The following is a 15,012-nucleotide window of genomic DNA, read 5'->3' on the forward strand; positions in this document are numbered from 1 at the left end:
GCTGTTGGAAATTCTGAGGGTCAGAATTCGGTTTTTTTTTTTTAAAGTTTAAGCAAATATCCTCCTCATGTACCATCAAGTGCATTCTGACTTAGGGTGACCCATTTTTGGAATTTTCCAGGCAGAGAAGACTCAGATGTGGGATCCCCTTCTCTTCTTGTGGGGGTAGACCTGGGACTGTGCAGGGTTTCAAACTCTCAAACTATGGCTCCACTGCCAGATCCATAAACCACTGAGCTATGCAGGGAACAAAGGATATATACCCGGTCACAATTGATAATACATGTTTATTTCTCATTGTTTCTTTTTAGTTAGCTGTAAAGTATATTTTCTCCCATTTTAATTGGATAAGGAGGGGAGACCCACATGAGTGGGAGGGGAAGCCTGTGCAGAATTGAAAGTTCTTACTCAAATTCATTATTTAGAGTGATCACCCACCTTTCCTTCAAATTTTAAAGGTTATAAAACTTGCCTTATCCCGAACTGGAAAAAGTGATCCATTCCGCCTTTTATAGGTGCTGTCCAATTTAACTGAGCGTTACGTTAAGAAGCTCCTTTATACACAAGAACTTCCATGCATATAGAAAATTAAGTATTTCAGGACGGAGGTGGGGCTAGAAACGGCTTTCGTTGTCTCTGTGCAGAGATTCCTTCTTCAACAGAGGCGTGTTCGGTTGCTAAGTGGTGCAATTGTGGGATTACGACGTTATTCATGAACTAATCCTTGTTCCCTTCCTTGATTCCATAGCAAAGGAGAGAAACCTTCTAAGGAAAAGAAATTAAAGATAGCCAAAAGGAATACGAGGAGAGGAAAGTGGTCCAAGCCTTAAGAAACGTCTGCCTGGCTCTTTAAGGCTGCATTCTAGGGAGAGAGGGAAAAAAGCCCTTGTTTTCTTGTTGCTATGTACATCTCCTTCCTCCTGGCGACCGGACCGGCTCTTGAAGGGTGCCCCCCCCTCCCACTGCAGGCTTCTGCGGGGTTTCTTCTCCAGCAAAAGGCACGATGGCACCGAAGAAGAAAGCAGGGCGCAAGAAGGACGAGGCCCCGAAGGAGCCCGAGATAGACGAAGCCGTGGTTCCTGAGCACAGCCGGGAGTTTTACTTGATTCAGATCCGGGACCTGGAAGGGCGGCTGGCCCGGTGGGTCAACGGGTTGGGCTGGGCAGGGCGAGGGTGTGGGTGGGGGAGCTTGGCACCCCATCATCCCCCCAAAAGTAACTTCTACAAGCTTTGCAACCCTAAAACGTGGGCGCACCTCCCAGTTCAGGAGCATTCCACCCTGTGCGCTCATCCATTCTGTCTGCGACTCCAGCATGTACACCTGGGAAACGTGGATTTAATACCCTTTATTTGTGTGTTTATGCCTTTCAAATCCAAGTTTGGTAGAAGAGGTGGATGTATGTCTTGTTACGACCCATATTCCCATTCCAAAGAGCATGGGCATAGGCTATGTCAAGGCGTGAGCCTTAAACCTTTTGCCCTCCCTTACAACTGTGGCTTTAGGGTAATTGTGAGAGACAAGGGAGAACATAGTTTTATGATTCAAAGGATTTTAATTCAGTCAGCCAGGGTGTGTGTGTCTGTCACAATGGCAGCAGGGATAAATCCATGAAAATCTTCTGTTCTCTCTTGAGCTTTTCATCATTAAAGGATGTGACGAACGCTGCTACCACACATGCATATGTGTGTGTGTGTCTTAAATGTAAGGCACATTGCCGTTGGGTCCGGTTTCCTCTCTCCATGTAGCTTGGCTTACTGACTGCAGCCGTTTTGGGGTGGTTGGCAGAAAGAGGGATTCACTGTCACTAGCCATTGTCCAACTCGGCAGAAAATGCTTTTAAGAAAAAGCATGAATTGATTTTCTTAAGTTGGTGCCTTGTTTATTTATTATTGACTTCTTGCCTTTGTATAAATCTCCCCGTTGCTCCGGCGATCTGTAGCCTTCTCCTCTTCCCCGCTTCACTTTTCACCACAACCTTGCGAGGTAGCCCCGAGTGGAGGCGGGCGATGTCTTGCCCCAAGAGTTAACCGGGTGAATTTCAAGCGTGGGACAGGGGACTAGACCTCTAACCGCTCTGCGGCACTGTCTCCGGCGGGTTTAGATACCAAAAGAAATGGGATGAACTGCAAGTGAACGAGGATCTCTTCCGGGCCGAGTACGAAAAGATGGTGAGCGACAGCAAGGAGATTGTGGCCTTCCTGAAGAAGACGCTCAACCAGCGGGTGGACGAGATCTCCGACCTGACCACCCAGCACCAGAACCTCCAGCAGGCCAAAGACGCGGAGAAAGACGCCTTCGAGGCCCAATTAGCTCAGCTCCGGCACGAGTTCCAAGAGACCAAGGACCAGCTGACGTCGGAGAACATGACGCTGAGTAAGACACACACGCAGACTCCGGGAAACGCTTGGAAAGGGGAGGTTTGCCGTCCCTCCGCACCCCAGGGACCTCCACACACCTCACACTCCTCCCTCACCTTCTTCAAGCTGACAGTAACCGTAATGTGTATCGTGTTTGTCAAAAAGTATTTGCACTTACAATGGTGCCTTGCTAGACAATGATAATCTGTTCCACTGAAATCGCTGTTTAGCGAAATCATTGTCTAGCGAAAAGCATTTCCCCATTGGAATGCATTGAAACCTGTTTAATGAGTTCCAAAGGGGAAGAATCGTCGTTGTCTAGTGAAGATCGGCCACAGGAAAGCCGCTTTGCGAACCACTGACCAGCTGTTTAAATCGCTGTCTTGCGAAGCTTAGGTCCCGAAAACACCTGTTTTGCGAGCGTGGAGGAAGCTGTCAAAATCGTCGTCTAGTGAAAATCAGTTTGCGAAGCAGGGTATAGTGATCGCAAAAAGCCAATGTCTGGCGAAAAAACGGTCTTGCGGGGTAACTGTCTAGTGAGGCACCACTGTACTCAGATCTTATTCTTAAATAATAACAAACCCATGCCGTCAAGTCAGTTCTGGCAGATGGTGTCTCTTTTCAGGGTTGTCCCAGTTAGAGAATAGTCGGCATGAGTTTGCACTTCCCTTCTTCTGGAAGTAGCCCTGGGGACGGTACAGGTGGCCCAAGGTTACCCAGGCTGGCTCTTCTCCCAGGAAACACAGTGGGGATTCAAACTCTTATCCTGTGGCTTTACAGCCACTGAGTTGTCCAGACAATTTAATCTTAAGTGCATGCTTCTTTTTTTTTTAATCCACATTTTCATTTACATTTCCTTGGGGCTTTCTGCAGAGTTAGTATCTTTTAAAGTTACTATATAAATATTTAGTTACTTTCAGCGGCATGGATGTCCGGTGGCTGCTCGCGGCCAGGCGCACCGCCAGATCCACTTTGGGCAGGCGAGTGGAGGAATCTGAGACATTTCCCCGCTACTTGGGCAGCTAAGGTTCTGCAAAGCTGTCTGGGACTTTTTCTGAGGTCTTGCAAAGCCACTCCGCACACGTCTTTTAAACAGAACACCCTATGTTGTTTATAGAAAACTCCAAGCACTTTGCCAAAGAGGATTTATAGCAACAATAACCCTTGTGAAATTTTTAAGACAATGGGTTCCCATCACTCTTTTTCTCTCTTCCCCAGCTCTCCCCCCTTGAAACCCACTGTCTGTGATTCACTCTAAAGGAGGGAGGCGGGAGATGTGTTTGTGGGATTTGGGAATTTTTTACAAATTTTTTTGCCTAAGGATGGGGGACCCTCTGTTGGTGCAGGTGCCAAGCTGGCTGCTCTGGAGGAATTCAGAATCCAGAGAGAGGAGATCATGGCCCGGTTTGCGGACCTGGAGGTACAACTGAAGAAGCAGGAGGAAGAGCACAGGGACACCATGTACAACTTGGAGAAGAAGGCGGTGATTGATAAAGAGAGGTACCAAGTGGCGCCTAATGGGCCATTGTTTTTGCCAGCTGCCCTTTGGGTGGAGGACAAAGATCGAGGCAAGCCAATAACAGAGTCGGACACATTTACCACTCGATTTTATCAATGCCTTTTTTTAAAAAAAAAAGTCACAGGCAGGGTCAATGCAGTTTTTTTTTTAAAAAGTAACTTTCTAAGCTCTCTACAATGCCAAACCAAAGTCAGCATTTCAGAACTAACCCGTTGAGTAGGGAAGTTGTTTTAGAGGAGGGGTGGCTGATGTTTTCTAGTTCCTTTTGAACCGTTTTTATTTTTACTTCCCTTTTAAAAAAATGTTACAGGGAATTTTCTAAGTTTTCCACCTGTCCGTTCTCAATCCCAAAGGTTTTTGTTTGTTCGGGGAATGAGAATGCGAATGAGCCACGAAACAGGTGATGCCACCAAGCTGCTTTTTAAACCCCGCGACAGGGGCTGGCGATGAATTCCTCATTCAACATTAGAACCTGTGCCAAAAACGGGAAGAAATGACTTCTTCCAGAGCCACCGGCGACCTTCGGAAACGGGCCGTGCTTTCCTCTCTTCCCCATCCAGGTTGAAGAAGGATATGCTCCATCGTGTGAATGCGGTGGCGGTGGAGTTCCGGAAGGTGGCCCACAGCCAGATGGCGGAGACCACCAAGCGCACCATCCGGGAGAACGTGGCCCTCAGCCTTCAGCTCACCAAAATCACCGAGCAGAGTCTGCAGCTGATTCAGGAGAACGACCGTCTCAAGGAAGCCCGGGCCAAGACGCTGAAGCAGCTGGAGCTGTTGGAGGAGAACGAGAAGAAGATGGCCACCAAGAACCTGAGTAACCAGAAGGTGAGCGTCTTCTGACCCTTTCGCAAGGGCACACCTAGCCTCCTGTGGCAGGGAGTTCCACAGCTTGGCGGCAGCCATCAAAAACACCCTTTCTCACTACCACTACTCCTGCACCAGCTGGATTCTTATTGTGAAAACATGGAGAACAAAAATCAACCCCATGAATGTTGTCCCCCACCTCTCGCGAGTTGTCTTGTGAGGCGTCTCACACACACTGGTTGCGAAATTGGGAGCGTAGCTTCCAGCAGAATCTCCCAACATTGTTCCTTTCCCTCTTGGCTGGATAACAAGATTTGCTGTGGGTCCATATCCGCCAGGCAGGTGACCCTGATTCCATGGGCGTGGAGGATCTGCCCTGCCTTTTCATCCCTATGGATAGCGCATTTAAAGTTCAGACAAAAACCCAGCGTGTATTAAAACCACCACCCCCAACTCCCAGGTGAAATCGGAGGCACCACCCTGCTCTGCTTCTCCACCAGAGGCTTCCCATTAGCTCCCAGTCTCTGCTGTCTCCTGGTGGGTCTGGAGCTGATAGTAACGCCATGTGTTTCAAAGGAGGGGCTTAAGGCTGGCGTTTGCTTAATTGACGGAGCCTTGTTTACATCTTGTTGGTAGCTGCCAATCTCTCTGCGTGTCCCTAAGTCTTTCCCATTTATGCTGCGCAGATCATCTGGATGCTCACCAACAAGTGCAAGGAGCTGCAGGCGCAGGTGGACGAATACCTGCAGATGAAGGTGGCCATGGCTGAAACGCAGCAGAGCAGCGAAGCGCTAGAGCAGCAGAATCTGGTGCTCAGGTTAAGTATGCGAGAGACGGAGAAAGCCCAGAGGGTTTGGGTGTTCATTTTGTGGGCTCTGACTCTCAAAACCTTTTGCCCAACATGACTTTGATCTCTCGGAGTTAATTCAAATAGGAATATGTTTCTGGGTGTAGGTGTGGATCCGGATTGAACTGGGGAGCCTGGTGGACCTTGGCTTTTGTTCAGATGGTTTTCTTCTCCAGTTTTTTAAAGCTGGTGGCTGTTGCCCCCATATCTTAGGGCATGGAGTTCCTTAAACTAATTGCGAGAGTGACAACAAAAACTGATTGCCAACACCAACATACAGTAGGATCCTCGTATTTGTGGGGAATCACTTCTAAGCCCCAACCCTCTGGCAGATACTGAAAATCCCAGATACGGTGGTACCTCACAAGACGACGATCTCGCAAAAAGACAAATCCGCATAACGATGACTTTTTGCGATTGCTATAGCGATTCACAAAACAGTCATTCCAATGGGGGATTTTCGCTGGACGTCAATTAGGTCTGTGCTTCGCGAACCGTTTGTTCGCAAGATGACGATTTTTTTTCGGCTTCGCAAAATGGCTGTCCTGTGTTTTCCAGACCCATGCTTTGCAGGGCAACCATTTTAACAGCTGATTGGCGCTTGCAAAATGGCTTCCCTATGGGCGATCTTCGCTAGACGAGGAGGTATTCTCCCCAGTGGAATGCATTAAACCGGGTTTCAATGCATTCCAATGGGGAAAGGGTTTTCGCATGACGACGATTTCGCTAAACAGCGATTTCAATGGGACGGATTATCGTCGTCATGCACCACTGTAATAGCAAATCCTCTACATACCATGGCTTTGGCTCCATCTAGTGGCCTGTTCTGGTAACTACACAGTGAAAATACATATTTCTGGGTTTTTTCTTTTAACATTTTTAATATTTACAAACCACAGACGAAGGAAACCGCAGTTACCAACCCCGCAGATATTGGGGGGTGGGGTCAGTCCTTCTGTACCTCCATTGATTCTTCTCTCCCATTTGTCCGCCTCTCATCCAGGGAGGAGCTGAAAATGCTGAAGGAGGAAGTAACACGAAAAACAGCTGAGCGTCAAGACCAAGTGCAGTCCTTCCAAGATGAACAGCAGCGGAGAACTTGTGCAGAGCAAGTGCTCCGACACACTGTCCAGGCCCTGAAGGAAATCTTGGCGGTGAGATTTGGATCCCTCTCTGGCGTGTAAGACAGTGAAACGGCCTTAGTCGACTGCACCAGGGGGTTCCATTACACCTCTTCTAATTGCAGCTTTTGTTGGCAGTATTATCGGTCGCCCACAGGTGTTGACACCTGTTGTTTCGGCTGCTTTTCTCAACTGCTTTCACCCCCCCAGATACGGCCAGATGAAGACGAGGAGGGCCACTTTGGTGTGGTGTTCCACTTGCAACGCAACGATGCGCTGAAGGGCCTCTTGAATCTCCTGAACCGCACCATTGCCCGCATCGAGTCCAACGAGGCTCTCCGGCCTTGTGCGGTGGAGAGCAAGGCGATCAGACTGATTGGTGTGGAGGAAAGGTGAGGGAGAGAGGGAGGGAGTGGGACCCCACGGGGTAGGAACACCTGCTAACGGACGAAGGCTAATTGCTGCTAATAGTAATTGGAGCTGTTGGAGAGCTTAGCGGTTGAGGTCTCTGGCTGCAGAGCCAGAGGTTGGAAGTTCGATTCCCCCCACGGGGCCTCCTTGACCGGGGCTGGACCGGATGATCTATAGGGGTCCCTTCCAGCCCTGCAGTTCGAAGATGATTCTCATAACAATGGGCCATTAGGTGGGTTCCTACTTGCAGTGACTCTTCCCAAGATTTTTGAGGTGTCGATGATTAAGATATGGTTTCCGAGTCCTTCTTCCTGGGCGGGTGGCTCTAAGATCTCTGTGCAGCTGGCACCGGTCTTGCGTAGCCAGTCGAAAACGTAACCTCGCCAGCCCCACATGCTCCTGGGGGAATCTTGACTAGCCCTTCTGCTGGGAGAAGCACCGTGGTGTTTCGAACTAGCTCTGCAACCGGGTGCTTCAAACCATGGAGCGACCCTGTCTCCCATTCCTTGGACGTTTCCAACTTTTTAGAGATGAGTTAGGAAGCGGGGGATTGATCAGAGGACAATGCAAGGGGGAATTCTGCTGGGTTTCTTTTTTGGGGGGGAGAACCTCAAGGGCCATATCAGGAGCCCCAGTGGCCAAAATGCGCAGGCTTAGAGGTCTGGGATCTGATGCGCAGCCACGAGTGGGAGATTGATCTTAATATTCCACCTAAGCAGAGATTCGGCCCGATTTGGGCTTTACAATCCCATAAGCGCCTCCGGCTCAGAGTAATTTCCTCGGATTCTCCTGAGATGGTCCCGTTCTCTCCCTCTCAGCAAGGCCAGCGGCTGGCACCTCAAGGCTTCCCGCCTCATGTCGCACTACGTCTTGGGCGTCCCCAAACCTCAGCCGGCTCACAGCATGCCCTCCGTGAGCATGTTCTCTCAGATCCGCGCCGAGACGGTCCGCCCTTACGCGAGCGCCACCGAGGTAAGCGGCAGGGTGGGGGGAAAGTCGGGACTCGGGGCTGCTTGAAGAGGGCAGGGATCGTGAAATGCAGGCCAACAAGGCGGGGGGTATGGTCAGGAAGCGACCTTAGGGACTAGTGGGCTGGCTTTTAAATCACAGGGTGATGGAGTCAGAAGGGGCCTCCAAGGCCATCTAGTCCAACCCCCCTGCTCAAGGCAGGAATCCCAAATCGGAGCAGATGTGACAGAGGGAGGTCCAGTTTTCTTTTGAAAGCCTCCAGCGTTGGAGTGCTCGCCACCTCCCAAGACGGTGTGTCCCATTGTCGTACTGCTCGAACCGTTAAGACATTTTCCCTGATATTCAGCTTAAATCGGGCTTCCTGTTGCCTGAGCCCATTCCTACATGTCCTGCACTCTGGGATGATGGAGAACAGATCCTACCCCTTCTCTGTAGGACTGCCTTTCACATCTTTGACGAGTGCTCTCCTCTCTTCCCCTTCTTTTCTCAAGACTAAGCAGTCTTTCCTCTTAGGCTTGGTTTTCAGTCCCCGGATCATAATACAGCCGTGCCCTGCTTAACGATTATCCCACATTACGATGAATCCGTTAACGACGATGTTTTTGCGATCGCAATTGCGACCGCAAAACAATGGTCTAAATGGGGGAATTTCAGTTAGCGATGATCGGTTCCCTGCTTCAGGAACTGATTTTCGCTTTACGACGATTAAAAACAGCTGATCGTTTGGTTTTCAAAATGGCCACCGGGTGTTTAAATTGGCTCCCCGCTGTGCTTAGGGATGGATTCCTCACTATACAGGCACCGAAAATGGCCGCTGTATGGAGGATCTTCGCTTGACGGTGAGTTTTTAGCCCATTGGAATGCATTGAATGGTTTTCAATGAGTTTCAATGGGTTTATTTTCGCTTTACGTTTTCGCTCTACAGTGATTTTGCTGGAATGAATTAACGTCGTTAAGCGAGGCACCACTGTAGTTGTTTTTCCTCTGAACTTGCTCCAGCTTGTGGGCATCTTTCTTAAAAATGTGGTGTTCCGAACTGCAGCCACGAAAATGATGTTTAGATTCAGCCTCTGACGGGGCTTGGAGGGGAAAAGAGGCAGAACCCGGCGCTTCCCGTATATTTCGACCTGTGGGTCCAAGTCAAAAGGCAGGGAAACGTGGATCTCCTGGCTGTTTGCCGTGTCTTCCCTGCAGCCTTTGCTGACAATATGGAGAGCAGAAGAGGAAGAGGCCAAACCCCCTGAGGAAGCTGCCACCGAGGACTGCGGGCTGGCGGAGACGGTGGCTGAGCGAGCAGCGCAGGAACTGCTGCAGGAATAAGGCAAAGAAGAACAAGCCTCGTTTATTTTCATGCCGGCTACTTTCTGGCCACAAGAATGTGGCCTGTGGCAAGGAAGGGTGGGGACTTCTATTATTATGATGATTATTAAAAAAAATGAAACCACTTGGGTGAAATGGCCTGCTAAAACAGAGCCTTAGATCTGCTCGAGTCTGACAGAAACTGGCTCAGAGTTGAAAAGTTGGGTGGGTCCATTAGGGTCATCTAGTCTGACCCCAGGCCGAGGGCCGCACCACTACAGCCTCTCTGACGGACGCCCGTTCAACTTCTGCCCAGAGCACCTCCAACAAAGGAAAAGATCTCTGCCTTTCCAAGATCCTCTGTCCAGCTGTCGAAAGGAAAAGCTGACTAGCCCATAATGGTCCTTGGAAGTATGCGGATAGTGGGAGGGGACCTTGATTTATGAAATTAATTGGAAAGCAAGTCTTGCCTCTGGGAAGGTTTACGTTTTATTAACAGGGCGCCACACAGACTCTGCCCCATTCCCTTTCTCCATCCCTGTCTACAGGCTGAAATATACATTCATTAGGTAGCTTGTCTCTAGAAATTAAAATCTGTTCTTCTCCTAGAGGTGTGACTTGAGCAGACCTTTGTGACCACCTGATGACTTCCCGCCGAGCAGCCGCAAAACGAAGCTGCTAATGGGCAGAGTGCACAGAAATTACAAACCAAACCAAACCCTGGGATTATTTGGTAGAGAAACCTGTTCTGCCTCAGGTGAGCGGCAAAGAGACCAGCCAGAGCACCACAAAGCCCATGCTCCATTTGGACCAGCCCTCAGGGTTCAGAAAGCCTCCGTGCCCTAGAAAACAACATTATGTTGAATAATTTGATCTTCTGTCACAGAAGGGCAACAACTGAAGGCCAGGGAGAGAGGAACCTTTTAAATATTTTGAGTTTTAATTTGCTTTAGGTAGCGTAACAAGGGGAAAGGGATTATGGGGGTTGTAGTGCTAAACAGCTGGAAGATCAGAGGTTCCCCATGTTTTGGCAGTATTGTCTGCCCTCCTGGCATCAGAGATGGCAATAAACAGGGCCCGCTAATTTTCAAGCTTGACAATCCAGAGAACTAGGAACTTGTTTATTGTCTAAATGAACGTGATGGTTTCTTGAGATCCAAACACCAAAATGTCCGGTAGTAGGTGAGAGTATTGAGGTGTGGACTCTCTCATCTTTTTGTAAGTTCCATCCCCAGTCTGATATTTCAAGGGTCCTGGTTCATGTCTATGGTCCCAGGCGTCTCCTGCTCGAACCCACTTCAGAATAACTCATCTTCGACCTACTAATAAGACTCAAACAGGGACTCCCTGCCCCCACCTTGAAAGAAGCCCCACAACTACTGTTTGCTTGCTTTCACCGGACTCATGAATGCCCACAAAGTCCAAAGATCATTATGCACCATCTGATTTGAGAGGTATGTTGGTTGGCTCCCCGCAGACAGTGGGGTTCGGTTCGGTTCTGTGCCTCTCCTGGATGTGTTCAAGCAGCAGCTTGGTTGACTGTTCAAAGATCTGGGGTAAGACCTCTCGTTCGGTGCTGGTGAACCTGCTGAGAACATACCGCTCCACGGATTCTCCCTTCGCCGGCCGGCCGATACCAACCCTGACCCGGACAATGTGCTGAAGAGGGCGGAAAGAAAGAAAAAAGAAAGGAAGACTGAGACACAGACCTGGTGTTGCTACTTCTGCCCTTCATTCCTTTGGAACCAGCAGCAGCTGAGCTCAGACACATCAAACCATGGTTTGCACCAGCAAGCTTTTAAAACCATGGTTTGGAACAAGCAAGCTTGTAAAAACCATGGTTTGCACCAGCAAGCTTGTAAAAACCATGGTTTGCACCAGCAAGCTTGTAAAAACTATGGTTTGCACCAGCAAGCTTGTAAAAACCATAGTTTGCACCAGCAAGCTTGTAAAAACCATGGTTTGCACCAGCAAGCTTGTGAAAACCATGGTTTGCACCAGCAAGCTTGTAAAAACCATGGTTTGCACCAGCAAGCTTGTAAAAACCATGGTTTGCACCAGCAAGCTTGTAAAAACCATGGTTTGCACCAGCAAGCTTGTAAAAACCATGGTTTGCACCAGCAAGCTTGTAAAAACTATGGTTTGCACCAGCGAGCTTTTAAAACCATGGTTTGCACCAGCAAGCTTGTAAAAACCATGGTTTGCACCAGCGAGCTTGTAAAAACCATGGTTTGCACCAGCGAGCTTTTAAAACCATGGTTTGCACCAGTGAACTTGTAAAAACCATGGTTTGCACCAGCGAGCTTTTAAAACTATGGTTTGCACCAGCGAGCTTTTAAAACCATGGCTTGAGCTTCCTCGTGCACGGCTATGGTGATGTAAACCATGGTTGAGAAAAACTTGTCAGTTACCATTTTGGGTTTTCACTTTTATTTTTCGATCTGCTCAGCCCTCTGGGTCCCTTGGCAGTAATCACAACTGTGGTGACCGGGTATCGGTGCGGGCACCATGACAAGTGATAGCATGAAATCTGGGAAAGGGGGATATGGGTGGGAGGAGGGCTTAGGCCACACGCAGCTGGCAGGCCGTAATACTTTGTCCACTCCTGTTCTTCCATTCATCATCATCATCTTAAAACAGCAGAGCTGGAAGGGACCGTCAGAATCATCAAGTCCAGCCCCTGTCAAGATGGTGTGGGGGAGAATCAAATTCCCACCCACTGGCTCCACAGCCAGAGACCTAAGCCTCTGAGCTGTCCAGAAGTTAGGAAAACGGGACACACAGAGACACCGTCCCCTGTTTAACCAGGGACCCACAGAAAGCATCTGTGCCCCCACTCATCTGCTCCAGGGCTGGGAAGGAATGGCATTCCAACTCCTTGTGTCTTCAGAAACACAGAGCTCTTACAGTGCTTTTTTCAAGCTGGCGGGTTTGGGCTTCCAGCCGGCTCATCTGTTTCCACTTTAAGGAACCTCCCTCCCTAGCCTGGGACTGAGTAAACTCAAGGGAAAAGAGGCAGGAGAGGTTTTGCCCGGGCGTAAGCCAAGCTCCAAACAGACACGGCTGCTAATATGCAGGGATCCGATGCTTGGGCAGCAGCCAAAATTCTGTACGATGGCAGCAAACCGCCAGTGAAGGATCCAGGGCCTAAAGCTACGACTTACATCTGAACGCAGACAGTGGATACAGGACCGGACGCCGTTGTGACCTCTGTAAAGAAAGGAAAACACGGCCAACGAGTCTCATGTCAGTCTCCGTGCCAAGGAATCCGACTCCCCTTACAAGCCAAGAAGAATATACTGTACACTGACAGGCATCAAAGGAGGCCTTTAATTTCCTGCCTCGCTCCGACACCAGTAACTCGAGTCTTCCCGATGGAGATAAAATAGAAGGCCCCAGATAGAGTGAGTGGAGTGCAGAAGCCAAGTAGTCCTGGAATGCAGGCGAAAACCTCCGATTCTGTTTCTGCTTATTAAGATGGAGGGAGGGAGGAAGGATGGGAGGAAGGAAAGAAGGCAGGAAGGAGCTAATGATGGATAGAAGGAAGGGAGGATGGGAGGAAGGATAGGAGGAAGGAAGGAAGGAAGGAAGGAAGGAAGGAAGGAAGGAAGGAAGGAAGGAAGGAAGGAAGGAAGGAAGGGAGGGAGGGAGGGAGGGAGGGATGGAGGGAGGGAGGGAGGTACCACAGAGAAAGAAAAGGAGATCTGCATACAGGGAAGTTCAGAATTACGTACCTGGCGCTGCCTCCCAGCTTCAGGGCCACCTTTCCCAGGGGCTTGTCCAGATCGTCGTGAACCAGGTAAATGTCTTCCACACCCAGCTTGTACATTTCCGCTGGAAAGGGGAAAGAAGGAACTTCATGAAGCCAAATGGAAAGTCTAGCATTCCGATACAGTCAGGATCATAGGAAGCTGCCTTGTGCAAGGAGAAGACCCTTGAACCATTTAGGCTGGTATAGGCGACTCTGACTGGCAGGCGTGCTTCTTGGGGGGGGAATCCCACACACGATTCCTTCCCTGCCAGACGGGCAGATGCTTCTCAGTACTGAACCTGGGTCATTCTGAGAGAGGAACAGATACCTGTAAGTGTTTTTTAATTCACTGATTCCATGGATGCCGATTCTTTTAAAAGCATGCTTAAGAATGCAGCCTTTGGGGGGGAGGCTGGGAGGACCTTTTTAAAGTCAAATGGAGAGAAGAGGGGACTTTTCCAGAGATCAGAATATCATCATATGAGCGCTCTAGATCTAAAATGTCCCATGAAAAGGGCTGGCACGCCACCTCCTGGTCACAACAGGAACAATATAGCCAATAATAACAGTTTTTTTAAAAAGCATTATTATTTTAATATACATTTCTATCCCACTTTTCCTGACATAAGCTCAAGGCAAAGTCCATGGGGGCATAAATTAAGTCCACGGATGGCCTCGGTTGTTCCCTTGCTCAGCCCGTCCTGCATACCTTTAACAAAATATAATAAGCAGGTAAAATAAGAACTCAAGATCCTCCCGTCATGGCAGTTTCTAGTGTTTTCCGATATGCCCCCATGTGTGTCAGGAAGCTAAGAAAGGGGTGTAAGGCGAGGTTTCCTTACTGGGTTAGAACAGAGGTTTTCCCCAACTTGGGACTCTAGATGTTGCTGAACTACAACTCCCAGATACACTGACCACTGGCTCTGCTTGCTATGAATTCTGGGGATTGCAGTCCAAGCACCTCTGGAGCCCCACATTTGGGAATCACAGGGTCAGAAGGCAAAACAAGGGCCCCCTCCTTACCAGCACCAACCACGGAGAGGCCGTTGACATTCATGAACCTGCGGGGTTTCATTAGGATGAGCTGCAGGTCCCCCAGAGGGGCAAAGGCCACGTCTCCACAACACGGCCGGTCCCTCGTCCACCGGTCACCCACGCTCAGCTTATTGGCCAGGTGGTTGAGAACAGCCATGCCCACGCTGTGGCGTGTGTCACCCATGCCGTGGTTCCCCAGTCCAACTACCTGCCAAAGAGACGGATTTGTGGTTTTTAGTGGGAGGGAGAGAGCTTGCCCGCCTTGGCACCATGCCTGGCGACGTTTACAGCGAAAAGGCGTCCATTCCCACTGTTCCTTGTTCATGCAGCTGGGATTCGAGGACAGAAAGTATAAAGAATAAATAAATATGACACCAGGAACAGCAGTTAAAAAAAATTCCACCTGTAGTGGGGGAAAAAAAAAAGAAAATTTAAAAATAGGTGAACACACATTCATCAGAGAGTTCAGTTCTTTCTCCATTGGCTTAAACAGGGACGGGGGCTTTTTGTCACATTACACAACCTCTCTATAAAAATGGGGAAAATGCGTGAGTCTGTGGTTCACTTCCATGGCTAGGGACTTCCGCCACGCAGGATCCGCCTTCCTGGAAACCGGAAGTGTCTCCCCACCCCTGCCCCCGCTGAACCGGAAGCACTAACTCCCAGCCCGGCGAGGCCTGCTTTTGCTCGCCTTGTCCCTCCTCTTACCAGGACTCGCTTTCCGGCGGCGGGAAGCTCGTCTTTGTGCAGACTCATCATCTTCCTTAAGAACCTACCCAGGGCCGCAAGAGGCATAATCATCTCCCCCTTCCCTCTCACTGCTCCCCTCCCAGGGCTAGAGAGGCCTCCGGTGTTCTATTTCCGGTCCCGGGGCTCGAAATGGAAAGCGAACCTG

General features: G+C 49.5%; 2 protein-coding genes across 2 annotated transcripts; one reads left to right on the forward strand and one right to left on the reverse strand.

The window, feature by feature from the left end:
• The first annotated feature begins 66 nt into the window (after nucleotides 1-66).
• On the forward strand, nucleotides 67-9,939 carry CFAP157 (cilia and flagella associated protein 157). Its single transcript, XM_020793429.3, has 9 exons — nucleotides 67-1,140; nucleotides 2,103-2,374; nucleotides 3,705-3,858; nucleotides 4,438-4,705; nucleotides 5,371-5,501; nucleotides 6,535-6,685; nucleotides 6,863-7,044; nucleotides 7,882-8,035; nucleotides 9,227-9,939. The coding sequence occupies exons 1-9, from the start codon at nucleotides 1,004-1,006 to the stop codon at nucleotides 9,350-9,352; spliced, it is 1,575 nt and encodes a 524-aa protein (XP_020649088.3). The 5' UTR covers nucleotides 67-1,003; the 3' UTR covers nucleotides 9,353-9,939.
• A 313-nt stretch (nucleotides 9,940-10,252) lies between these two features.
• Nucleotides 10,253-14,956, reverse strand: PTRH1 (peptidyl-tRNA hydrolase 1 homolog). Its single transcript, XM_020793432.3, has 5 exons — nucleotides 14,826-14,956; nucleotides 14,106-14,325; nucleotides 13,066-13,165; nucleotides 12,496-12,541; nucleotides 10,253-10,990 (listed from the first exon to the last, which is right to left on the reverse strand). The coding sequence occupies exons 1-5, from the start codon at nucleotides 14,916-14,918 to the stop codon at nucleotides 10,763-10,765; spliced, it is 687 nt and encodes a 228-aa protein (XP_020649091.3). The 5' UTR covers nucleotides 14,919-14,956; the 3' UTR covers nucleotides 10,253-10,762.
• Nucleotides 14,957-15,012: the final 56 nt, after the last annotated feature.

This window comes from Pogona vitticeps, chromosome ZW-PAR, assembly GCF_051106095.1.
Source record: "Pogona vitticeps strain Pit_001003342236 chromosome ZW-PAR, PviZW2.1, whole genome shotgun sequence".
Taxonomy (NCBI): Eukaryota; Metazoa; Chordata; class Lepidosauria; order Squamata; family Agamidae; genus Pogona; species Pogona vitticeps.